This window comes from Salmo trutta, chromosome 15, assembly GCF_901001165.1.
Source record: "Salmo trutta chromosome 15, fSalTru1.1, whole genome shotgun sequence".
NCBI classification, from domain to species: Eukaryota; Metazoa; Chordata; class Actinopteri; order Salmoniformes; family Salmonidae; genus Salmo; species Salmo trutta.
In genome coordinates this window covers 4,693,076-4,720,110 of record NC_042971.1, presented here as the reverse complement: position 1 = coordinate 4,720,110, position 27,035 = coordinate 4,693,076, and the positions used below count along the sequence as shown (strand labels likewise).

General features: G+C 41.1%; 1 protein-coding gene across 1 annotated transcript; it reads left to right on the top strand.

The window, feature by feature from the left end:
* Positions 1-1,046: 1,046 nt before the first annotated feature.
* On the top strand, positions 1,047-26,342 carry LOC115149591 (zinc finger protein 135-like; the record flags this gene model as incomplete). Its single annotated transcript, XM_029692546.1, has 3 exons — positions 1,047-1,707; positions 16,828-16,860; positions 25,566-26,342. Coding segments are annotated over 3 exons (1,302 nt in total), but the record flags the coding sequence as incomplete, so codon positions are not given.
* Between the last annotated feature and the right edge of the window lie 693 nt (positions 26,343-27,035).

The window sequence follows — 27,035 nt, the reverse complement described above, 5'->3', positions numbered from 1 at the left end:
GTCTGTGTTGTTGTTAGGTGAAGTTATGCGTCCTACAGTAGGTCTATGTTGTTGTTAGGTGAAGTTATGGGTCCTACAGTAGGTCTATGTTATTGTTAGGGGAAGCTATGGGTCCTACAGTAGGTCTATGTTGTTGTTAGGTGAAGTTATGGGTCCTACAGTAGGTCTGTGTTGTTGTTAGGTGAAGTTATGGGTCCTACAGTAGGTCTATGTTATTGTTAGGTGAAGTTATGGGTCCTACAGTAGGTCTATGTTATTGTTAGGGGAAGCTATGGGTCTTACAGTAGGTCTATGTTGTTGTTAGGTGAAGTTATGGGTCCTACAGTAGGTCTATGTTGTTGTTAGGTGAAGTTATGCGTCCTACAGTAGGTCTGTGTTGTTGTTAGGTGAAGTTATGGGTCCTACAGTAGGTCTATGTTGTTGTTAGGTGAAGTTATGGGTCCTACAGTAGGTCTATGTTGTTGTTAGGTGAAGTTATGGGCCAATTTGGCATACACTTGGTGTACAAACCCTCATTGTCAGGCTGATGGAAAAACTTGCCAAAGTGCATTTTACTGGTTGAAGTGTTTAACTATAAATTAGTTGATTTGCGACAATAACACAAACATATTAAGCAGGAGATTCAAGCGAGCCTTACAATTATAATCCAAAGTAATGTGAAATGCACTCATAAGCAACCTGGAAAAGGAGGCTAATTTTGCTGTCAGCCTATGAGAACTCCCCTGAGTTTAATTTATAATAATTTTAACATTCATTAGACGTCAATTGTTTTACAACATCATGGCTACGCTGTTGGCATCCCCTTTTACAGTGGATTTCTACTGTTGTGGGCCTTTAACCATCTGTCTGACTTTGTTGTTCACACAGGAGAGAGACGGGACAGTCGTGGATCCTCTGGGGAGCCTCAACAACATCATGAAGCTGACAAGGCAGAGAAGAGTCTCTCCAGATCTGAACACCTCAATAAACACCTGCAGAAACCCACAGGGAAGAGAACTCACTCCTGCTCTGACTGTGGGAAGAGATTCACCTCATCAGGCATTAAAATTCATCAGAGAACACACACAGGAGAGAAACCTTACAGCTGTGATCAATGTGGGAAGAGTTTTGTTCAATATAGCCATCTGAAGATACACCAGAGAACACACACAGGAGAGAAACCTTTTAGCTGTGATCAATGTGGGAAGAGTTTTGGTCATTCAACCAGCCTGATATCACACCAGAGAACACACACAGGAGAGAAACCATTTAGCTGTGATCAATGTGGGAAGAGTTTTACTCAGCTAAGCAGCCTGATATCACACCAGAGAACACACACAGGCGAGAAACCTTATAGCTGTACTCAATGTGGGAAGAGTTTTACTCAGCTAAGCATCCTGATATCACACCAGAGAACACACACAGGAGAGAAATCGTATAGCTGTGATGAATGTGGGAAGAGTTTTACTGTATTTAGAAATCTGACTCTACACCAGAGAATACACACAGGAGAGAAACCTTTTAGCTGTACTCAATGTGGGAAGAGTTTTACTCAGCTAAGCAACCTGATATCACACCAGAGAACACACACAGGAGAGAAACCCTATAGCTGTGATCAATGTGGGAAGAGTTTTGTTCAATCTAGCCATCTGAAGATACACCTGAGAACACACACAGGAGAGAGACCTTTTTGCTATACTCAATGTGGGAAGAGTTGTGTTCAATCTGGTGATCTGACAGTACACCAGAGAATACACACAGGAGAGAAGTATTTTAGCTGTGATCAATGTGGGAAGAATTTTGTTACATCTAGCCTTCTGACAGTACACCAGAGAACACACACAGAATAGAAATCGTATAGCTCTAATTGATGTGGGAAGAGTTTTACTCAGTCAAACAGCCTGGTACAACACCAGAGAACACACACAGGAGAGAAACCTCTTAGCTGTGACCAGAGAGAGAATCGTATAAAAGATCTCAGATCAAATATCAGAAAATACATGAAGGAGTTGTTTCATGATATCAATGAATTAATGTCAAAATGTAGAATGTTTTAACATTGTACTAGGAGTATTTTAATAATGTCACAATGTAGAAGCCAAAATGTTTGCCTCTTTATCAATTGATTTCAAAATGATATGGATATTAGCCTCAGGGGGAAAATCCAGGCTCTGAATTGGAAGAGTATTATTTATGTGATTTAACAAAAAGTGACTAACAAAAAAAGAGCTGTGTTACACTTACCATGTTGGTTACGCACTTGAATCAAAATGCAACACTTCAAAATGTAGCGAGCTGTTTTCTACAAATTGTCCTCTGACCAGGGATGTACACATTATTCCCAGCATGGGAAAAATTCTCTGAATTGAAAGTTGTGTTGAGTTGTGTTACACTTAATAACACGTTGGCTATTTATGAGATTTAACAAAAAGTAACTAACACAAAAAGAGTTGTTGAGTTTTACTACATCTGGCTGTCTCTCCAGATCAAAACACCTCAAGAAACACCTGCAGAGATCCACAGGGAAGAGAACTCACTGCTGCTCTGACTGTGGGAAAAGATTCACCTCCCCATCAGGCATTATAATTCATCAGAGAATCCACACAGGAGAGAAATCTTTTAGCTGTGGTCAATGTGGGAAGAGTTTTACTAGGTCAACCAGCCTCATATCACACCAGAGAATCCACACAGGAGAGAAACCTTTTAGCTGTACTCAATGTGGGAAGAGTTTTACTTCATCTAGCCATCTGACTCTACACCAGAGAATACACACAGGAGAGAAACCTTATAGCTGTGGTCAATGTGGGAAGAGTTTTACTACATCTGGCTGTCTGACTCGACACCAGAGAACACACACAGGAGAGAAACCTTATAGCTGTGATCAGTGTGACAAGAGATTCTCCGGTAAAAGACATCTCGTCAAACATCAGAAAATACATGAATGAGTTGTTTCATGATATCAATGATATAATGTCACAATGTAGAATGTTTTAACATTGTAGAAGGAATATTTTAGTGATGTCACAATGTAGAACCCTAAACGTTTGTCCCCTGTTCTATTGATTTCAACATGATATGGATATTAGCCTCAGGGGGAAAATCCAGGCTCTGAAATGGAAGAGTTACTATTTATGTGAATTAACAAACAGTAACTAACACAAAAAGAGCTGTGTTACACTTACCACGTTGGTGACGCACTGGAATCAAAATGCAACACTTCAAAATGTATCTTGCTGTTTTCTACAAGTTGTCCTCTAACCAGTGATGTACACATTATATCCCAGATGGTTTTTGAGCTGTTAGTTTTAACAGGACGTGCAACCTCATCTCCCTCCTCTCGGCACAATTGATTTCAACATGATATCGATGAGTTATGACAAATAAGTGTTGTGTTCCTTTGTTTAGGGACCCCTAAATTGAAATGCATCACTCCAAAATGTAGCTGACTTTCTTCTGCAGGTTGTCCTCTAACCAGTGAGGTAAAAGATATCTCCCATTTCCATATGTTTTTTGTTTTGTTGTGTTAGTTTCAAGAGCAGGTTCAACCTGATTTCCCCCCCAAATGGATATAAGATTTGTGTTTTGCGTTTAGCTAGTGCTTTGCTATGGATCTTTATTTATTTTGACTGCACGTTTTTCCGTATTGGAGATGAGTTTTGTTTGGGCTCGTTCCAAGGAGACGAGAGTTCTAGAAGCTAGTGGGATTTAGGATTCTATAGAAAGAAAAAGGAGAAACAAATAATACTATTGTATATTATTATTTAGAAATAAGTTTTTTTTTCTTGTTTTTAATTGTTGACAGCCAGTAGACACCATGTTTATATTGTAGAAGGTGAAGCATTGTAGTTGATTATAATGAGAAATGGAAGTTGTTTTCTGTTGGTGGTGAGCAAACTTGTTCAACAGGCTTTGGTTTTAACGTTTATGTTTTGAGGTTGAACTTTAGCACGTCTAGCTCGTTAGCAGGTATAGCTCGTTAGCACGTCTAGCTCGTTAGCACGTCTAGCCCGTTAGCACGTCTAGCCCGTTAGCACGTCTAGCTCGTTAGCACGTCTAGCTCGTTAGCACGTCTAGCTCGTTAGCACGTCTAGCCCGTCAGCACGTCTAGCCCGTCAGCACGTCTAGCTCGTTAGCACGTAGGACGCACTGATTGGTGTCACCTCGTTAGTCAGTATGTGTTACACCTGTGCTGGCTTGTCCATCTCGTTAGTGGGAAGGTGTTTCACCTGAGCTGGTCCAGGTTCTAATTAAGAGTGTCTGGCCCAGTGCTCCAGTTGTCTTGATACATGTGGAGAGTCAACACCTTTAGTTGCTCCACCTTTTTGGTTTGCTTCCTGTCTTTGAGTTTGGTGTGGGTTTTTCTTTTGTTTGCCTCTTCTTGGGCAGATTTAGTGGGTCTCATGGTGGGTGTCTTTTATGTCCCAGTTGTTGTTACTAGTCAACTTTCAGTGGACACTGTGAGCAAAACTGCAAGATTATGTTATAATACTTTTATTGCATCAAATGGTTGTTTTATGCAACAGAATAGAGGGTTCTTAGAACTATTGTGTCTGTGTTCTACTGAGGATGGGCCTCTGGGAGAAAACACTGTCAGGAGATTTACAATGTCTTTTGGGTGATAAAACCTAAAGAGACTGCATTCCAGAGCATGAGTTAATGTTTCTGTTCTATATGGTACCAGGGAGAGATGACCCCAGGGCCAGACCCTGGTCTCTACACAAAGAGTACTGTTTTTACAGCAGATACTGTCTGCTGAGAATTATAAGTATCTTTCATACAAATCTTAACCTTGTGACCCGTTCTATACATCTGTTGTTGGTCATGTAGGTTAAAAGGGGTGTATCTTGGCTGTAAAAGACCTTTGTACTTTTGTCTCGGGGCTCTCAACGAATCATCTGGGGTTGATTCATCTCTCAACGAATCATCTGGGGGTGATTGTTCGACCAGCCATCATTATCATAGGGCACCCAATTGATTGACTTTATATGTGTGTTGTATTGACCTGCTCCCTTATAAGTGAATAAAGATTTAGTTTAAGAATAACTCTGACTTGTGTGATAAGTTTGTCTCATTTGATATTAACCACCACATTTGGCGATGGGGATGTGAATCTTGACTTGGTGACCGCTCCTGGTGACCTGGGTAAATGGTGCACCAGGGATCCCTCTAACTTGGGATCTCAGGGAGACCACACTGCGGGAACGGAGCAGATGGACCCACCTTTGATCTGAGAGGCAGCGAGCCGAGTGGATACCATCAGAATAGTATATATAGTGGATACCATCAGTATAGTATATATAGTGGATACCATCAGTATAGTATATATAGTGGATACCATCAGTATAGTATATATAGTGGATACCATCAGTATAGTATATATAGTGGATACCATCAGTATAGTATATATAGTGGATACCATCAGTATAGTGTATATAGTGGATACCATCAGTATAGTGTATATAGTGGATACCATCAGTATAGTGTATATAGTGGATACCATCAGTATAGTGTATATAGTGGATACCATCAGTATAGTGTATATAGTGGATACCATCAGTATAGTGTATATAGTGGATACCATCAGTATTGTGTATATAGTGGATACCATCAGTATAGTGTATATAGTGGATACCATCAGTATAGTATATATAGTGGATACCATCAGTATAGTGTATATAGTGGATACCATCAGTATAGTGTATATAGTGGATACCATCAGTATAGTATATATAGTGGATACCATCAGTATAGTATATATAGTGGATACCATCAGTATAGTATATATAGTGGATACCATCAGTATAGTATATATAGTGGATACCATCAGTATAGTATATATAGTGGATACCATCAGTATAGTATATATAGTGGATACCATCAGTATAGTATATATAGTGGATACCATCAGTATAGTATATATAGTGGATACCATCAGTATAGTATATATAGTGGATACCATCAGTATAGTATATACAGTGGATACCATCAGTATAGAATATATAGTGGATACCACATCTCGAACGTAGTTTAAAAATAAAGAATGAGGTGAGCGAAACAAGTGGAATTTTTAGAAAAGCCTCGTAGGCTCAGTGTGTTTTCCTGAGTGAGGGGGGCACCTTGGAGGTGTTAAGAGTGGCGAGCCAGCTATCTGTGAGCTGTATGAAACCTAGAATCTGTGTTTACTAGTTAAGACCATTTATGATATAGTATAAGATAGTAAGGTGCCCCTGTAATTGTTTTAAACATGTAATTATTTTAAACCTGTACCCCGTTTTCTGCTGTGAGTAGGTTTGGAGAGCTGCTTCGTAGCTGTGGAGAGTCCTTGAAAAAGCAAGTGGAATGGTTGTCGTGACTACCTGAGAATTTCTTACGTTTTATATGGATTCTGTGAATATATGAAAATATGATGAATTGTATGTGTGTATAATCGATTAGTAGAGATTTGATAAAGTAATACTCGGAATATAATTAGATACAATTTAAACAACCCATATGTAGACGAATGTCGGTTTTGAGTTGGTATCTTTAATGGATCATTTGATAAAGATGAGGTATAAGCATTATTAAACTGTCTACAAAGTCTGGGCAGTTGTCTCAGAAACTGATGGGAGTGTGTCCACTTTAGGTTAAGTTACCCTAACGATGTAACTATAAAACGTCCAGGTACTACAATTGAAATAAAGCAAATCTCCGTACATTTGAGGCCTGAATTCGGGGGGGGGGGGGTAGATGAGATGAGTGAGAAGCAGGACAGGTCACCGTCCTTAGTTAGTTAGTTAGTTAGTTAGTTAGGTAACGAAGCTAACGTTAGCTAGTTCATTATCACAAAAGTGAGAACTGCTCTATATTGGAAACTTACATTAATGAGTGTAAAGCCATGTTGGCTTTATGGAAACGATATACAATATATGGGAAAGAATATAGTTGAGGGAATAATCCAAACCTAGTTGTGCCTAGTTAGTACATAACGTTAACTAGCTAGCTAACGGTACTGTACTGTAGCTCATACAACGCCGACGGTCAAACCCGGCTTTCTAATATTTACGTTCATTAACTATAGTAACGTTATGGAAGATATTCACAGAAAAACATCATTGTCTTCGTTATTCATTATTAGTATGTTATATTATTATAATAAATGATTTCGAGACATATTCAGAGCCAAACATCAACCCAACTTAACCTTTTTAACTGTTGTCGCATCCAAACTTGTCACCATCGTTTTCAGTTGTAATTGCGAAGTTCCCGGAAGAAGTCCAGCAACAACGGAGGTTCCTCGATGAACCCACCTTCTAACAAGTTCTTTGAAGAACCTTTTGGGGCTGTTTTTCATTGACCAAGAACCCTACGGTTCTTAGGGGATCTGAGAACAACTCCAGTTGAACCCTTCATTTTTAGAGTGTAGTCGGCTCTATTTACTCTCAGATTCAAACATGATGATTAACATCAACGATCAAGTCAGCTGCTGCTGCTCCAATACAGTATGAGGTGAGACGGTGAACTGATGTTGAACCGGACAGTCAGCTGCTGCTGCTCTAATACAGTATGAGGTGAGACGGTGAACTGATGTTGAACTGGGCAGTCAGCTGCTGCTGCTCCAATACAGTATGAGGTGAGACGGTGAACTGATGTTGAACTGGGCAGTCAGCTGCTGCTGCTCCAATACAGTATGAGGTGAGACGGTGAACTGATGTTGAACTGGGCAGTCAGCTGCTGCTGCTCCAATACAGTATGAGGTGAGACGGTGAACTGATGTTGAACCGGGCAGTCTGCTGCTCCAATACAGTATGAGGTGAGACTGTGAACTGACGTTGAACTGGGCAGTCTGCTGCTGCTGCTCCAATACAGTATGAGGTGAGACTGTGAACTGACGTTGAACTGGGCAGTCAGCTGCTGCTCCAATACAGTATGAGGTGAGACGGTGAACTGATGTTGAACTGGGCAGTCTGCTGCTGCTGCTCCAATACAGTATGAGGTGAGACGTTGAACCGGGCAGTTAGTCATTTATTCTGTACTATGAGTCTGGTCTAACATTGTGGTGGAAATTCTAACCAATAAGGAGAGACTGTCATTTCTTCAAACAATCAACCATTATTTGATAAGAATTGCAATAATGTAGCTGGTCAGCCCTACACTCTGAGGTGGAAGGCCAAGAGCTCGATGACACAAGGAATACAGAAGCCTTATATAGTCAAACTATCTTGTGTATATAGAAAACACGTGATCTTGGTTTGTGTACGTGTGTGGAGAACGAGACACAGACTAACTGTGAATTGGTCGTCTCGTTCTGTAGCAACAGCTAGTTATTCTAGTCTTCTAGTGAGGTGTTCTTACGTTCTCCCCTTGGGTGTAGTTGGTCTGAGGAGGAGATGTAAATGCCTGGGCCTAAACACACCAGGTAAACCAGATGAAAGGGGAAGAAATGTGGGGTGCAATGAGCAAAAATAACCAGAACTCAATGTTAGCCCTCAGGGGATGTTTAGTAAAGTAATTACATAAACAATATAAAAACACCCATAAAGAATCAGTAGGAAAACAACAAAACAACCACAACCAGAGAAGGTAATGTGTGGAATCGGGGTCCAAGTAAGGAAAATAAACAAAAGGTCCCTCCTCTTCTACACACCTAATCCTTCCTAACACACTCTAAACCCTAACCCACTGTCCTACCTGGTTCCAAGAAAATACAAGGGTGACACCCGCCCGGCTAACCTAGTGTATAAAAGAATGGGTTATCTATGTGGGAATGTACACCCATGGGCAGATCTACCTTTTCCCTTCTCCAGGACCTAGGTAGGGTGGAGTACGTCAGGAGGACAGGCTGAAACACAAACAAAGAAATTAACACAAATAATCAAACAAAAAACAAGTGTCCTCTCTCTCTCCCCCTCTCTTCTTCTCTTCTCACACGGCAAACAGATATCCTCTCTGTAATCAGCTACAGCCACGCCCACCATCGTTAGCCACAACTCGGTACACCTGTAATGCCCAGGACACAAACACACTAACAGGGGAAAATGGGGAACAAGAAAAACGTAACACGTAACACAGAGTAAAAACCAAGCCATGAGGTCAAAGGAATTGTCCATAGAGCTCTGAGACATTATTGTGTCAAGGCACAGATCTGGGGAAAGGTACCAAAAAATGCCTGCAAGAACACAGTGGCCTCCATCATTCTGAAATGGAAGAAGTTTGGAACCACCAAGACTCTTCCCAGAGCTGGCTGCCTGGCCAAACTGAGCAATCGGGGGAGAAGTGCCTTGGTCAGGGAGGTGACCAAGAATCCGATGGTCACTCTGACAGAGCTCCAGAGTTCCTCTGTGGAGATGGGAGAACCTTCCAGAAGGACCATCATCTCTGCAGCACTCCACCAATCAGGCCTTTATGGTAGAGAGGCCAGATGGAAGCCACTCCTCAGTAAAAGGCATATGACAGCCCGCTTGGAATTTGCCAAAAGGCACCGAAAGGACTCTCAGACCATGAGAAACAAGATTCTCTGGTCTGATTAAACTAAGATTGAACTCTTTGGCCTGAATGCCAAGTGTCACGTCTGGAGGAAAATGTGCACCATCCCTACGGTGAAGCATGGTGGTGGCAGCATCATGCTGTGGGGATGTGTTTCAGCAGCAGTGCAAATTGTCCACTGATATTGGTATAACTTCTCACCCCTTGTGGCTGTATGAAAGTTAATTTCCCCTCAGACACACATTTGTTCTTTGATATAATGAAGGTCATTTGTGTAGAATGTACTTTTCCCCTCCTCTTTATTATTCCAAGAGAAAAACTGCTGATGAACAACCACATTTCTAAATGACACCTGGTCTATTCTTCTATTCTAACTCTCAACAGTAAGTTTAGACCCCGACTGATTTAAAAATATATATATATATTATTATTTATTACAAACAACACAAGGAAGGGGTAACATTAAAGTATTATAACATGAAGGACAAACAATACAGCATCAAGACACTATCCAACATGTATCAGTCTGTCCACAACAGAGCCATCCTTATGTGTGAGGGTGCGTGTGCATGATAGTGATATAAAATGTATGTCATTGTTTCCTTTTTCATGATCACAATCTAGTGAAACCCGAACCCTCCAAGATCCCCCCCCACAGTTCCCCAATAGCTGTTCCTCAACCCTCCAAGATCCCCCCCACAGTTCCCCAATAGCTGTCCCTCAACCCTCCAAGATCCCCCCCACAGTTCCCCAATAGCTGTCCCTCAACCCTCCAAGATCCCCCACAGTTCCCCAATAGCTGTCCCTCAACCCTCCAAGATCCCCCCCACAGCTCCCCAATAGCTGTCCCTCAACCCTCCAAGATCCCCCCCACAGTTCCCCAATAGCTGTCCCTCAACCATTCGAGACCCCTCACACAGTTCCCCAATAGCTGTCCCTCAACCATTCGAGACCCCTCACACAGTCCCCCATAATAAAAAAGACAATTAATTCCATTCCCCACCTCCAAGAACCCCCCAATGCACCAACAACCAAGAGAATGAACTAAAGAGAAAAAAGGAAAAGACAGAAGAAAACAGCAAACAATGCAAAAAAATTATAAAACAAAATAATACATTTAAAACAAAGGACATCAAGGACAACTAAAATCATAACAGCAATGCCAACTGTATATGTTTGTGTGCATGTCTGGCACTATTACATGTATGTGTGTGTTCTTGTATGTGTTTGTTTGAATGAGAGTGTGTGAATATGCATGTGTTCCTGCACGGCATCAGCCTCAGGCAAACCGGCATTAGTTGTAAAAACACTGCCACTTAGTGTCATTCAAATGTACTTTTTATTGTGTTTTATTTTGACTTTAAAAAAAAGAATAAACTTTTATCTTTTGACCATCTCCTATCATCTACCATGAGGTAGTCACCTGGAATGCATTTCAATTTACAGGTGTGCCTTGTTCAATGTTCATTTGTGGAATTTCTTTCTTTCTTAATGCATTTGAGCCAATCAGTTGTGTTGTGACAATGTAGGGGTGGTATACAGAAGATAGCCCTATTTGTCTATTTTATAGCAAGAACAGCTCAAATAAGCAAAAAGAAATGACAGTCCATCATTACTTTAACACATGAAGGTCAGTCAATACGGAAACTTTAAAAAACTTTGAATGAATCTTCAAGTGCAGTCGCAAAAACCATCCATCGCTATGATGAAGCTGGCTCTCATGAGGATTGCCACAGGAAAGGAAGACCCAGAGTTACTTCTGCTGCAGAAGATAAGTTCATTAGAGTTAACTGTGAAGACAACACAACTATGCCTATGAGATGGTTTGGGATGAATCGGACCGCAGAGTGAAGGAAATGCAGCCAACAATTGCTCAGCATATGTGGGAACTCCTTCAAGACTGTTGGAAAAGCATTCCAGGTGAAGCTGGTTGAGAGAATGCAAAGAGTGTGCAAAGCTGTCATCAAGGCAAAGGGTGGCTACTTTGAAGAATTTCAAATATAAAATATATTTTGATTTGTTTAACACTTTTTTGGTTACTACATGATTCCATATGAGTTACTTCATAGTTGTGTTGTCTTCAGTATTATTGTACATTTTTTACATTTACATTTTAGTTATTTAGCAGAAGCTCTTATCCAGAGCAACTTACAGTAGTGAATGCATACATTTCATGCATATTTTTTTTTTTTGTACTGGCCCCCCGTGGGAATCTAACCCACAACCCTGGCGTTGCACACACCATGCTCTACCAACTGAGCCACAGGGTAGGCCAACTTAGACAATAGTTAAAATAAAGAAAAAACATTGAATTTGTAGGTGTGTCCAAACAATTGACCGGTACTGAATATGCATTGTGGAGGAGAACTGATCCTAGATCTGTACAAAGGCAAAACATTTACAGCAGGAACAACTGTCTATGTTAGAGAGCATATACAGTGAGGGAAAAAAGTATTTGATCCCCTGCTGATTTTGTATGTTTGCCCACTGACAAAGAAATGATCAGTCTATAATTTTAACTGTAGGTTTATTTGAACAGTGAGAGACAGAAAAAAAAGAAAAAAAAATCCAGAAAAATGCATGTCAAAAATGTTATAAATTGATTTGCATTTTAATGAGGGAAATAAGTATTGAACTAAGGCCTTGCCATTTCAGATATTTTTTAAAAGATTGGGGAATTTTTTACAATTAGGAAATAATATGTCATGTTTTACTCGTACCTCATTCGGCATTTTGAATGGTTAGAAAATAATATGTCATGTTTTACTAGTACCTCAGCCAGCATTGTGAATGGTTAGGAAATAATATGTCATGTTTTACTCGTACCTCAGCCAGCATTGTGAATGGTTAGGAAATAATATGTCATGTTTTACTAGTACCTCAGCCAGCATTGTGAATGGTTAGGAAATAATATGTCATGTTTTACTCGTACCTCAGCCAGCATTGTGAATGATTAGGAAATAATATGTCATGTTTTACTCGTACCTCAGCCAGCATTGTGAATGGTTAGGAAATAATATGTCATGTTTTACTCGTACCTCAGCCAGCATTGTGAATGGTTAGGAAATAATAGGTAATGTTTTACTCGTACCTCAGCCAGCATTGTGAATGGTTAGGAAATAATATGTCATGTTTTACTCGTACCTCAGCTAGCAGACCCCTCCCACAGTTCCCCAATAGCTGTTCCTCAACCCTCCAAGATCCCCCCCACAGTTCCCCAATAGCTGTCCCTCAACCATTCGAGACCCCTCCCACAGTTCCCCAATAGCTGTTCCTCAACCCTCCAAGATCCCCCCACAGTTCCCCAATAGCTGTCCCTCAACCATTCGAGACCCCTCCCACAGTTCCCCAATAGCTGTTCCTCAACCCTCCAAGATCCCCCCCACAGTTCCCCAATAGCTGTCCCTCAACCATTCGAGACTCCTCCCACAGTCCCCCATAATAAAAAATACAGTTAATTCCATTCCCCACCTCCAAGAACCTCCCAATGCACCAACAACCAAGAGAATGAACTAAAGAGAAAAAAGGAAAAGACAGAAGAAAACAGCAAACAACAATGCAAAAAAATTATAAAACAAAATAATACATTTAAAACAAAGGACATCAAGGACAACTAAAATCATAACAGCAATGCCAAATGTATATGTTTGTGTGCATGTCTGGCACTATTACATGTATGTGTGTGTTCTTGTATGTGTTTGTTTCATTGAGAGTGTGTGAATATGCATGTGTTCCTGCACGGCATCAGCCTCAGGCAAACCGGCATTAGTTGTAAAAACACTGCCACTTAGTGTCATTCAAATGTACTTTTTATTGTGTTTTATTTTGACTTAAAAAAAAATAAAAAACGTTTATCTTTTGACCATCTCCTATCATCTACCATGAGGTAGTCACCTGGAATGCATTTCAATTTACAGGTGTGCCTTGTTAAATGTTAATATGTGGAATTTCTTTCTTTCTTAAATGCATTTGAGCCAATCAGTTGTGTTGTGACAATGTAGGGGTGGTATACAGAAGATAGCCCTATTTGTCAATATTATGGCAAGAACAGCTCAAATAAGTAAAAAGAAATGACAGTCCGTCATTACTTTAACACATGAAGGTCAGTCAATACGGAAACTTTCAAAAACTTTGAATGAATCTTCAAGTGCAGTCACAAAAACCATCCATCGCTATGATGAAGCTGGCTATGATCATCAAGGCAAAGGGTGGCTACTTTGAAGAATTTCAAATATAAAATATATTTTGATTTGTTTAACACTTTTTTGGTTACTACATGATTCCATATGAGTTACTTCATAGTTGTGTTGTCTTCACTATTATTGTACATTTTTTACATTTACATTTTAGTTATTTAGCAGAAGCTCTTATCCAGAGCAACTTACAGTAGTGAATGCATACATTTCATGCATTCTTTTTTTTTTTTTTTTGTACTGGCCCCCCGTGGGAATCTAACCCACAACCCTGGCATTGCACACACCATGCTCTACCAACTGAGCCACAGGGAAGGCCAACTTAGACAACAGTTAAAATAAAGAAAAAACATTGAATTTGTAGGTGTGTCCAAACAATTGTTCGGTACTGAATATGCATTGTGGAGGAGAACTGATCTTAGATCTGTACAAAGGCATAACATCTACAGCAGGAACAACTGTCTGTGTTAAAAAGGCCCAGCTGGATTGAATTGAGCTATTTAAAATGACATATTTGAATGTGAAATGATTTGTTCTGTTTGTCAATACAAGACAGGGTCTGTGGAGGCTTGGCCTATTAGTGGTAGATTTGGGGGAGAATTTGAGTTGGAATAGTGATAGATTTTTGGAGGGACCCTTGTCACTACAGCCAATCAGCGAGCAGCTTCCCTTCCCCCACACCGTAGGCAGTTCTGTTACTCACAACACTTCCCCTGCTTTCCTCAACAATGGAAAAGCCCACTGAACTAAAGCCTTGCCATTTCAGATCTTTTTTAAAAGATTGGGGAATTTTTTACAATTAGGAAATAATATGTCATGTTTTACTCGTACCTCAGCCAGCATTGTGAATGGTTAGGAAATAATAGGTCATGTTTTACTCGTACCTCAGCCGTCATTGTGAATGGTTAGGAAATAATATGTCATGTTTTACTCGTACTTCAGCCAGCATTGTGAATGGTTAGGAAATAATATGTCATGTTTTACTCGTACCTCAGCCGGCATTGTGAATGGTTAGGAAATAATATGTCATGTTTTACTAGTACCCCAGCCAGCATTGTGAATGGTTAGGAAATAATATGTCATGTTTTACTCGTACCTCAGCCGGCATTGTGAATGGTTAGGAAATAATATGTCATGTTTTACTAGTACCCCAGCCAGCATTGTGAATGGTTAGGAAATAATATGTCATGTTTTACTAGTACCTCAGCCAGCATTGTGAATGGTTAGGAAATAATATGTCATGTTTTACTAGTACCTCAGCCAGCATTGTGAATGGTTAGGAAATAATATGTCATGTTTTACTAGTACCTCAGCCAGCATTGTGACTGGTGTCTGATGCAGTGACATACTAGACCATGGCAGTAAATCTAATACTTAGGTGGTTTTAGTCATGCATGAAAGGTCTGGGGTGGTTCTGTGGTTATAAGTTACTGACCTTGGAATACATTTCTGGCCATGCTGGCAGGGTCTGAATCAAACCCAATGTCAACCTGGTACACTGACAGGGTCTGAATCAAACCCAATGTCCACCTGGTACACTGACAGGGTCTGAATCAAACCCAATGTCCACCTGGTACACTGGCAGGGTCTAAATCAACCCAATGTCCACCTGGTACACTGGCAGGATCTGAATCAAACCCAATGTCCACCTGGTACACTGACAGGGTCTGAATCAACCCAATGTCCACCTGGTACACTGGCAGGGTCTGAATCCACCCAATGTTAAGGGGAGGGAAGATTGGTCAAGAGGGTGATGACTATTGTTGTTCTACTGCCTGATTGTTATGCAACAACACTGTTTACAAAAGCTTTGTTAAATCAGCACAACAGTTTTCAGCTGTGCTAACATAATTGCAAAAGGGTTTTCTAATGATCAATTAGCCTTTTAAAATGATAAACTTGAATTAGCTAACACAACGTGGCATTGGAACACAGGAGTGATGGTTGCTGATAATGGGCCTCTGTACGCCTATGTAGATATTCCACAAAAAATCTGCCGTTTTCAGCTACAATAGTCATTTACAACATTAACAATGTCTACACTGTATTTCGGATGAATTTGATGTTATTTTAATGGACAAAAAATTTGACTTTCTTTAAAAAACAAGGACATTTCTAAGTGACCCCAAACATTTGTTAGACCATGTAGGAGCAGTATAGACCTAGTCTGTTCATTATATACATCTACATGATGTATTGTTACACCATGTAGGAGCAGTATGGACCTAGTCTGTTCATTATATACATCTACATGATGTATTGTTACACCATGTAGGAGCAGTATAGACCTAGTCTGTTCATTATATACATCTACATGATGTATTGTTACACCATGTAGGAGCAGTATAGACCAAGTCTGTTCATTATATACATCTACATGATGTATTGTTACACCATGTAGGAGCAGTATAGACTTACAGTAGCTGGCTACTTATTTAGATGTTGTTTGACTTATTGAAACTGGCTTAAATGTGCTGTAGTAAACATGTTTTATTCGCACTAATCAACCAACACATCCCTGTCTTTGTATGTCTCAATATAATAGTATTATTTAATTAAATCCATGAAAAATAATCTTTATCTGAAAATAAAATCTGATCCTCAACTGCGTTTCCCTCCAGTCAGCAGACGGCGATGTGCGTCTTTCAGGCGATGCTGCAGCGTGACGTATAATCTAGTGGACGGTTCTTCATAAACAGCTCGTCAACCACCTCGGTAGCTTGCTAGCCAACATAGCCGAAAGATTCAAGCTATTTATACGCTTTCGGTCTATATTAGCTACTGTGTTTTAGACACACTTCTGTCGTATCTACTTGTTAACCTATTTAATTTAATAATACGTTATTTTTTTATTAGTCAGCTATAGTAGCTGGCTGGTTAAGTTAGCATTAGCCTAGTCGCTAATGATAGCTAGCTAGCTAACATCCCCCGAACATGAGCTCCCTAAACTACTCCCCTCCTGTTAAAGAAGAGGAGGTCTGCTGGACGGAGAAAGAAGCTCTGGGGCTGAACATTGTCGTGAAAGAGGAGAAGGAAGAGGAGGATGTATCAGTAAAACAAGAAGTAGAGGGTGAGGCTGTTACAGTGAAAGAAGAAGAGAAAGACGTTTCAGTTAAACAAGAGGAAGAAGAGGATGATGTTGTTTTTGGAGTGAAGAAGGAAGGAGAGATTACTGTCACATTGGAAGATGAAGAGGAGGAGACAGGAGATCTGAGTAACACCAGTAAGTACCGCCTTCAATTAGTTTTTAACTTTGGATATTCGGAGTTGGCTCGTCAATACCTCTTCAACGGAGGGTCCTGGGATGATGACTGATATGTCTAGAATCAGACGACGTAGAGAACAAGCTACCCCTTGTTTTCTCCGTTCCGTTTCCAAAAAGTGACTTAACATATATATTTGAGGAGGGTCTATCTGCTGACCGCAGACTGGGGGCCACGGCATGTGGTGATTTTAATGTAGTGATGTTTTACTACACACCGTGACCCCCAATAGAGCCATGTGAGAGTTGGGTTGGCTACACCAAAGATTATGGATATACTGACAAGATGTCTCTCCGTCCTAACAAGGGGAGTCGTTGTCCACAAAGCTGCACTGTGGGTTGTCTATCTCCCACCTATCCTGTCTTTGGATTGGTGGATACATCTTATTATTGTAATCTATTGTTTATATTCTATGAGGGTTGTTGACGTCAACCGCCTGTATTCAATGGAGAGAGATGCTAAGATACTAGCATGAATATGCATAGCGATCTGGAGACAAATCCTATAGTGTTTTATCAAAGTTGTCAGTATGTCACGTGTCCACGTAACAACTTAATCATTACGAAACTTCTGTTAGATCAAGTAAACCTCATGTAGCAAATAAGCCATTCATTTTGTTGTTGACCAAATTCAACACTTTCCACATTGGGTTGATAATTGTTTCCACTTGGATACAACCTACTGTAACCTACTGGCATGACCTAGAGAGTTACAACCAACTGTAGTCTACTGGAATGACCTAGAGAGATACAACCTACTGTAACCTACTGGCATGACCTAGAGAGTTACAACCTACTGTAACCTACTGGCATGACCTAGAGAGATACAACCTACTGTAGCCTACTGGCATGACCTAGAGAGATACAACCTACTGTAGCCTACTGGCATGACCTAGAGAGTTACAACCTACTGTAACCTACTGGCATGACCTAGAGAGTTACAACCTACTGTAACCTACTGGCATGACCTAGAGAGTTACAACCTACTGTAACCTACTGGCATGACCTAGAGAGTTACAACCTACTGTAACCTACTGGCATGACCTAGAGAGATACAACCTACTGTAACGTACTGGCATGACCTAGAGAGATACAACCTACTGTAATCTACTGGCATGACCTACAGAGATACAACCTACTGTAGCCAACTGGCATAACCTAGAGAGATACAACCTACTGTAGCCTACTGGCATGACCTAGAGAGATACAACCTACTGGAACCTACTGGCATGACCTACAGAGATACAACCTACTGTAACCTACTAGCATGACCTAGAGAGTTACAACCTACTGTAACCTACTGGCATGACCTAGAGAGATACAACCTACTGTAGCCTACTGGCATGATCTAGAGAGATACAACCTACTGTAGCCTACTGGCATGACCTAGAGAGTTACAACCTACTGTAACCTACTGGCATGACCTAGAGAGTAACAACCTACTGTAACCTACTGGCATGACCTAGAGAGTTACAACCTACTGTAGCCTACTGGCATGACCTAGAGAGATACAACCTTCTGTAACCTACTGGCATGACCTAGAGAGATACAACCTACTGTAGCCTACTGGCATGACCTAGAGAGATACAACCTACTGTAGCCTACTGGCATGACCTAGAGAGATGTAACCTACTGGCATGACCTACAGAGATACAACCTTCTGTGACCTACTGGCTTGACCTAGAGAGGTAAAGTTTTGAAATTCCTGGATTTTAAATGAATATTTTCCAGTAATAATGATAATTTGTATCTTCCTATCCACATATTGGATCCCTCTCCTTTGCCGTCCACTCTACACCAATAACAGACAACTACTGTGGGACTCCCAATCATTCATCCTGGATTCGAACCAGGGACTGTAGTGACGCCTCTTGTACTGAGATGCAGTGGCTTAGACCGCTGCATCCGTGTGTGTGTTAACTATTTAACTGTACTAGAATGCTTAAAAGGCCGCTAAAAGTTTTAATATCGGTTATCGGTATCATTTTTTGGGGCAAGGAAAATATTGGATATCTGTATTGGCCAAAAATGTAATATCGGTTTTAGGATCTTGCGGTGAGAAAATCCCTCTAAGCTCACACAGCTCTCCTGCACCTTTATCAGATCAGCAGTGATTCACGTCAGCCTCCAGAGAGGTAGTCAGGTGTAAAGTGCTGCAATCATCATGGTGTGTAACTGTTGTTTTGAGTGAGGCCATAACAAGCACAGTCTTGTTTCACAGATTAGTTCAATCTGCTTTGAAAGTATCAGAAACCTCTAGTATTCAGGTCTGAATCGTAGCCACGACCTCAGTTGAAATGAAAACTATCTCCGAGCATAGTAGCTTGATGGCCTCGAATGTTCATTTTAGCCCTCAGACAAAACCACACACCCAGGCAAAGTGCAAGTCTCTGGGCTTTCAGTCTCAGGAGAGGGCAGTGATGAAACTGGGTCTTGTAGGCCGGGTTCATCAAACTAATATTTGAAAATATATGTAATTTCACATACATTTTAAGAATACTGCTGCAGCAAACAGAAAACACATTGGGTTTTTACAGAAATGTTTGATGATTGACTAGGAATGCCTTGGTGACCACTGTTTTTTACACTGGCTATTATTTTAATGAACTCCCCCAAACAAGATCCAATCTGAACCAATCATAGACTTATATGTTTCACCAGTTTGGCCACACAGTACAGCACAGGAGACAACTAAGTAACTAGATACTCTGTTTGTCTTTGACAGGAGAGAGACCAGACTCTCCCTCTGACAGCGGGAAGAGTCCTTCAGGGGAATCAGACCCAGGGAAGAGTCCTTCAGGGGAATCAGACCCAGGGAAGAGTCCTTCAGTGGAATCAGACCCAGGGAAGAGTCCTTCAGGGGAATCAGACCCAGGGAAGAGTCCTTCAGGGGAATCAGACCCAGGGAAGAGTCCTTCAGGGGAATCAGACCCAGGGAAGAGTCCTTCAGGGGAATCAGACCCAGGGAAGAGTCCTTCAGGGGAATCAGACCCAGGGAAGAGTCCTTCAGGGGAATCAGCAGAATCAGGCCCAGAGACGCCCAAAGCAACAGGAGGACATCATCACTGCTCCCACTGTGGAAAGAGTTTTACCAAGTTAGGGAACCTGAATAGGCATGAGAGGACACACACAGGAGAAAAACCTTTCCAATGCTCCCAGTGTGGAAAGAGTTTTAACGAATTAGGGTACCTATTAATACATAAGAGAATACACTCTGGAGAGAAGCCTTACCATTGCTCCAAATGCGGAATGACTTTTACCTGGCTAGGAAGCCTGAAAACACATGAGAGAATTCACACTGGAGAAAATCCTTTCCAATGTTCACACTGTGGAAATAATTTTACCCAGTTAGGGAACCTAAATCGGCACAAGAGGACACACACAGGAGAGAAGCCTTATCACTGTTCCCAGTGTGGAAAGGGTTTTAGGGGTTTAATGAGCCTGAAACAGCATGAGAGGACACACACAGGAGATAAGCCTTATCACTGTTCCCACTGTGGAAAGAGTTTTAGGGGTTTAATGAGCCTGAAACAGCATGAGAGGACACACACAGGAGAAAAGCCTTACCATTGCACCATATGTGGAAAGAGATTTACCCAGTTAAAGTCCATGAAATTACATGGAAGAATACATACAGGAGAGAAGCATTATCAATGTTCCCAGTGTGGAAAGAATTTGAGGGGTTTAGTGAACCTGAAACAGCATGAGAGGACACACACACAAGAAAAGCCCTACCACTGCTCCCTGTGTGGAAAGAGTTTTACCAAGTTAGAGGGCCTGACTAGGCATGAGAGGACACACACAGGAGGGGATAAGACCTACCACTGCTCCCTGTGTGGAAAGAGATTTAACCGGTTGAGGCATCTGAATAAGCATGAAAGAATACATACACAGGAGGAGAAGACATACCACTGCTCTCATTGTGGAAAGACATTTTCCCAGTCAGAAGACCTGAAAGCACATGAGAGAATAGAGAGACTGTGTTCTGACTTGTGTTTTTGACTGAAAATTAGTGCTTTAGTTTGGCACATTAAATCATATTGTTTAAATGAAATCAGACATGAAAATCTGACCAAAACAACAGGCCTGTTTTTGTTGTTTTTTCATATTGATCATGTCTAAAATCAATTCAATATTTGAACGTGTATTTTGTTTTTCTTTATTATCTTTGATTGATTGTATACAAGTATAAACCCTCTGTTGTTCATAATATGATTTGGATATTGCTAAATGTAAATGATTATATAAGGAAGTAAGTAGCCTTGGCTTGTCTGAGCCAGAACGGCTCACAGTAGCAGGAGCTGTTTCTGTAGTGTGAGGCAGCTTGATGTACAGTACTTCCCCTGGACAGGACTCTAGTCTATACAGTACCACAGTATAGTAACAGGACTCTAGTCTATACAGTACCACAGTATAGTAACAGGACTCTAGTCTATACAGTACCACAGTGTAGTAACAGGACTCTAGTCTATACAGTACCACAGTATAGTAACAGGAGCCTACCTCCTGTTTCTGTAGTGTGAGGCAGCTTGATGTACAAGTTCTTCCCCTGGACAGGACTCTAATCTATTAAGTTATTATATAGATTCATTTCATTTTGCTATTCTTCACTCCAACCTTGAATTTGATTTGATATATGATTTGGACATTTCTAAATGACTTTGATTGGATACAGCTGCAGCCAAATATATTGGCACCCTTGCACTTAGAAATAATTCCCTATTTCTTCTCAAATCAGTCTAGTACCACTACTTTACTATGATGGTCTCCACACCTTGTTATTGTACTAGCTCCACTACTATACTATGATGGTCTCCACACCTTGTTATTGTACTGGCTCCACTACTATACTATGATGGTCTCCACACCTTGTTATTGTACTAGCTCCACTACTATACTATGATGGTCTCCACACCTTGTTATTGTACTGGCTCCACTACTATACTATGATGGTCTCCACACCTTGTTATTGTACTGGCTCCACTACTATACTATGATGGTCTCCACACCTTGTTATTGTACTAGCTCCACTACTATCTCCACTACTATACTATGATTGTGTCCACACCTTGTTATTGTACTGGCTCCACTACTATACTATGATGGTCTCCACACCTTGTTATTGTACTAGCTCCACTACTAGCTCCACTAATATACTATGATGGTCTCCACACCTTGTTATTGTACTAGCTCCACTACTATACTATGATGGTGACCACACCTTGTTATTGTACTAGCTCCACTACTATACTATGATGGTCTCCACACCTTGTTATTGTACTAGCTCCACTACTATACTATGATGGTCTCCACACCTTGTTATTGTACTAGCTCCACTACTAGCTCCACTACTATACTATGATGGTCTCCACACCTTGTTATTGTACTGGCTCCACTACTAGTACTACTACTATACTATACTATGATGGTCTCCACACCTTGTTATTGTACTAGCTCCACTACTGTACTATGATGGTCTCCACACCTTGTTATTGTACTGGCTCCACTACTATCTCCACTACTATACTATGATGGTCTCCACACCTTGTTATTGTACTGGCTCCACTACTATACTATGATGGTCTCCACACCTTGTTATTGTACTGGCTCCACTACTATACTATGATGGTCTCCACACCTTGTTATTGTACTGGCTCCACTACTAGTACTACTACTATACTATGATGGTCTCCACACCTTGTTATTGTACTAGCTCCACTACTGTACTATGATGGTCTCCACACCTTGTTATTGTACTAGCTCCACTACTAGCTCCACTACTATACTATGATGGTCTCCACACCTTGTTATTGTACTGGCTCCACTCCTATACTATGATGGTCTCCACACCTTGTTACCTTACTGGCCCCACTACTATACTATGATGGTCTCCACCTTGTTATTGTACTGGCTCCACTACTAGTACTACTACTATACTATGATGGTCTCCACACCTTGTTATTGTACTGGCTCCACTACTGTACTATGAAGGTCTCCACACCTTGTTATTGTACTAGCTCCACTACTAGCTCCACTACTGTACTATGATGGTCTCCACACCTTGTTATTGCCTGAATTAAGAAAGTGTTTAGTGATTTTTGATTGTATGAGTCCTATGGGAATAGGGTCCAAGGGGCATGTAGTTGACCTCATTTGATGGACCATTTCAGAGACAGATGTTGGGGTTGTCAATGAGAATGTGGTGAAACTGCAGCTGGGAGGCTCAGTGTGAAGCAGAGGGGCAGGTCTGAATCAAGGGGTAGATTGTACAGTGAAGTAAATGCTCTTCTTTTCGTGTTCAGTGCCTCTTTGTATGCAGTCTGTTGATATACCAGGGCCTGGGGATGTAGTTAGGTTTGTATACAGTCTGATGATATACCAGGGACTGGGGATGTAGTTAGGTTTGTATGCAGTCTGTTGATATACCAGGGCCTGAGGATGCACAGTTAGGTTTGTTTTCCTCTAGCTACTCTGCAGTTTGCTCCCAGCAGCTTTCATAGAACGTAGATCACTGTTAAACTAGGCAGCAGAGCGTTTGTTTGACTGAATGAATATGACATTGACTTAAATGCAGCGTTAGATGTAAAGTTTAAATTCTCATTCATTACTAGTCAATCAACACATGCTTTCCTTGGACGTATCAATATAATATTATTATTTAGTGAAATACATTTTAAAAATACCCTTTTTTGTCAGGAAATAAAATAAACTTTTCCTTATACTGCGTTACCCACTCCAGTCAGCTGATAACGATGCTGCCAGTGTGACGTATAATCTAGTGGACGGGACACTTCAACAACAACAGCGAGTCAGTCACTTCAGTAGCTTGCTAGGCGACGTAGCCTAAACGTTCAAGCTTTTTAGACTGTTTCAGTCCATACTTGCCTATGTGTTTTAAACATACTTCTGTTTTATAGCGAGTTGCCCCATTTATTTTCTTATTTACGTTGTTAGTCAGGCAGATGTCTTAAATTTGCCTAGCGCTAGGCTAATGCTAACTAGCTATTATCCCCGACCATGAGTTCACTAAGCTACTCTCCTCCTGTTAAAGAAGAGGAGGTCTGCTGGACGGAGGAAGAAGCTCTGGGGCTGAACATTGTCGTGGAAGAGGAGGATGTCACAGTAAAACAAAAAGTAGAGGGTGAGGCTGTTACAGTGAAAGAAGAAGAGAAAGACGTTTCAGTGAAAGAGGAGGAGGAAGAGAAAGAGGGGGATGCAGTTTTTGGAGTGAATGCTTTTAGATTGCTGGGTGGGGGGATAGGAGGGCCTTCAGAAAGTATTCACACCCCTTGACTTGTCCCACATTTTGTTGTGTTACAGCCTGAATTTAAAATGGATTCAATATCCCATCATGTCAAAGTGGAATTACGTTTTTGGAAATGTTTACACATTTAATTAAAAGCCTAATTAAGTTCAAGAGTAAAGGTTTTGCTTAAAAAGTCACACAATAAGTTGCATGGACTCACTCTGTGTGCAATAATAGTGTTTAACGTGATATTTGAATGAATACCTCATCTCTGTACCCCACACATACAATTATCTGTAATGTCCCTCAGTTGAGCAGTGAATTTCAAACACAAATTCAACCACAAAGACCAGGGAGGTTTTCCAATGCCTCGCAAAGAAGGGCACCTATTGGTAGATGGGTAAAAAAAAAGCAGACATTGAATATCCCTTTGAGCATGGTGAAGTTATTAATACCACTTTAGATGGTGTATCAATACACACAGTCACCACAAAGATACAGGCGTCCTTCCTAACTCAGTTGCTGGAGAGGAAGGAAACCGCTCAGAGATTTCACCATGAGGCCAATGGTGACTTTAAAATAGTTACAGTGTTTAATGGTTGTGATATGAGAACTGCGGATGGATCAACAACATTGTAATTACTGCACAATACTAACCTAAATGACAGAGTGAAAAGAAGGAAGCATTCCCAGTCAGAGGACCTGAAATCACATGAGAGAATAGAGAGACTGTTGGCACTAAAGTAATACTGCAAAAGAATGTGGCCAAAAAAATTATACTGCAAAAGAATGTGGCAAAGAAATGAACTTTATATCCTGAATACAAAGCGTTATGTTTGGGGAGGGTTTGGCTGGCCGGGACGTCCTTGTCCCATCGCGCTCTAGCGACTCCTTGTGGCGGTCAGCATGCACGCTGACTTCGGTCGCCAGCTGGACGGTGTTTCCTCCGACACATTGGTGTGGCTGGCTTCCGGGTTAAACGAGCAGTGTGTCAAGATGTGCAGTGCGGCTTGGCAGGGTCGTGTTAAAGAGGACGCATGGCTCTCGACCTTCGCCTCTCCCCCGAGTCCGTAGGGGAGTTGCAATTGGATATCATGAAATTGGTGAGAAAAAGGTGTAAAAGTACCCAAAAAATATATATATACACTGGTACTGAAATTCGATTTTTTGATGATCTGGCAGATGTGTAAAACCATGTAAACACCTGCAAGACTTCGGTTAGAAGTGAATCACCTGCCTGGACATCCTAAGAACCACACAGAGACCTGCATTTTGAAGTCGGTTTAATAATGCTTGTGAAAACTGACTTCAGGTGATTGAGGGATCTAGTCTAGATTAAACGTCATAGGAAGTTTTATCATGTGGAGGTTTCATTCAGGTCTCTGTTTAGTTAATTAAATAATCTGTTTGTCTTTGACAGGAGAGAGACCAGACTCTCCTTCTGACAGCAGGAAGAGTCCTTCAGAGGAACCAGACCCTGAGACGTTCAAACCAGCAGGACGACATCACTGCTCCCAGTGTGGAAAGAGTTTTACTCAGTTAGGGAGCCTGAGAACACATAAGAGAATACACACTGGAGAGAAGCCTTACCACTGCTCCTTGTGCGGAAAGAGTTTTAGGTGGTTAGGGAGCGTGGAAAGGCATGAGAGGACACACACAGGAGAAAAGCCTTTCCATTGTTCCCATTGTGGAAAGAGTTGTACACAGTTAGGGAGCCTGAAGGAGCATGAGAGAATACACACAGGAGAAAAGCCTTACCAATGTTCTCATTGTGGAAAGCATTTTGCCCAGTTAGGAAACCTGAACCAGCATGAGAGGACACACACAGGAAAAAAGACGCACCACTGCTCCCACTGTGGAAAGAGATTTACCCGGTTAAGGTACCTGAAAGAGCATGAAAGAATACATACAAATACACAAGAGGAGAAGACATACCACTGCTCTCATTGTGGAAAGACATTTTCCCAGTCAGAGGACCTGAAATCACATGAGAGAATAGAGAGGCTGTGTTCTGACTTGTGTTTTTGACTGAGAATTTGTGATTTTGTTTGGACTGTCAGACGTGAGTTCACTTTGTGTAATGTTAGTGCACTATTTTTTATAATCGTGATTAATCCAATGTGTTAAAATCTACAATGCCATGTAAAAACAAGATGACATTGAGGTTAAATAAAGGGTGCTTTACCAATGTAACATATTTTGACACGTCCACTGTGGGGCTCTGCAGAGTCATAATATCCATAACAACTACAGGTCAAACAGGGAAATGGTTCACATCGTTTTTCCACCATTCATTTTCCCCATAGAGCTGTGTTTTGTTTAGGCTCACCGTGGTGTGACGTTTTGATAACCATGTAAATCTCTCTAGGTCAAGGTGACTGAGGAAACACAGTGTGTTGTGAATTTATTGTAATGTTTTTAAAATGGTATAACTGCTTTTATTTTAGCTGGACCCCAGGAAGAGTAGCCGCTGCCTTGGCAGGAACTAATGGGGATCAATAATAAACCCCAGGAAGAGTAGCTGTTGCCTATATTTGTCTCTCTTTACTCTCGGATTCTAAAATGCTAATTAGCGTCAAAGTAGACGACATGCAAGACTACAAATACCTGCAAGCTCCTGCATGTCATCTCTAGCCGACACCTTTCACAGAACAGTTCACTGAATTGTCCATTGAAATAAATGTTGACAATTTAATCATTGCTACATTAAGGCCTGATTGCTGGAGTGCTGCAGAGATGGTTGTCCTTCTGGAAGGTTCTCCCATCTCCACAGAGGAACTCTGGAGCTCTGTCAGAGTGAACATCGGGTTCTTGTTCACCTCCCTGACCAAGGCCCTTCTCCCCCGGTTTCTCAGTTTGGCCAGGCGGCCAGCTCTAGGAAGAGTCTTGG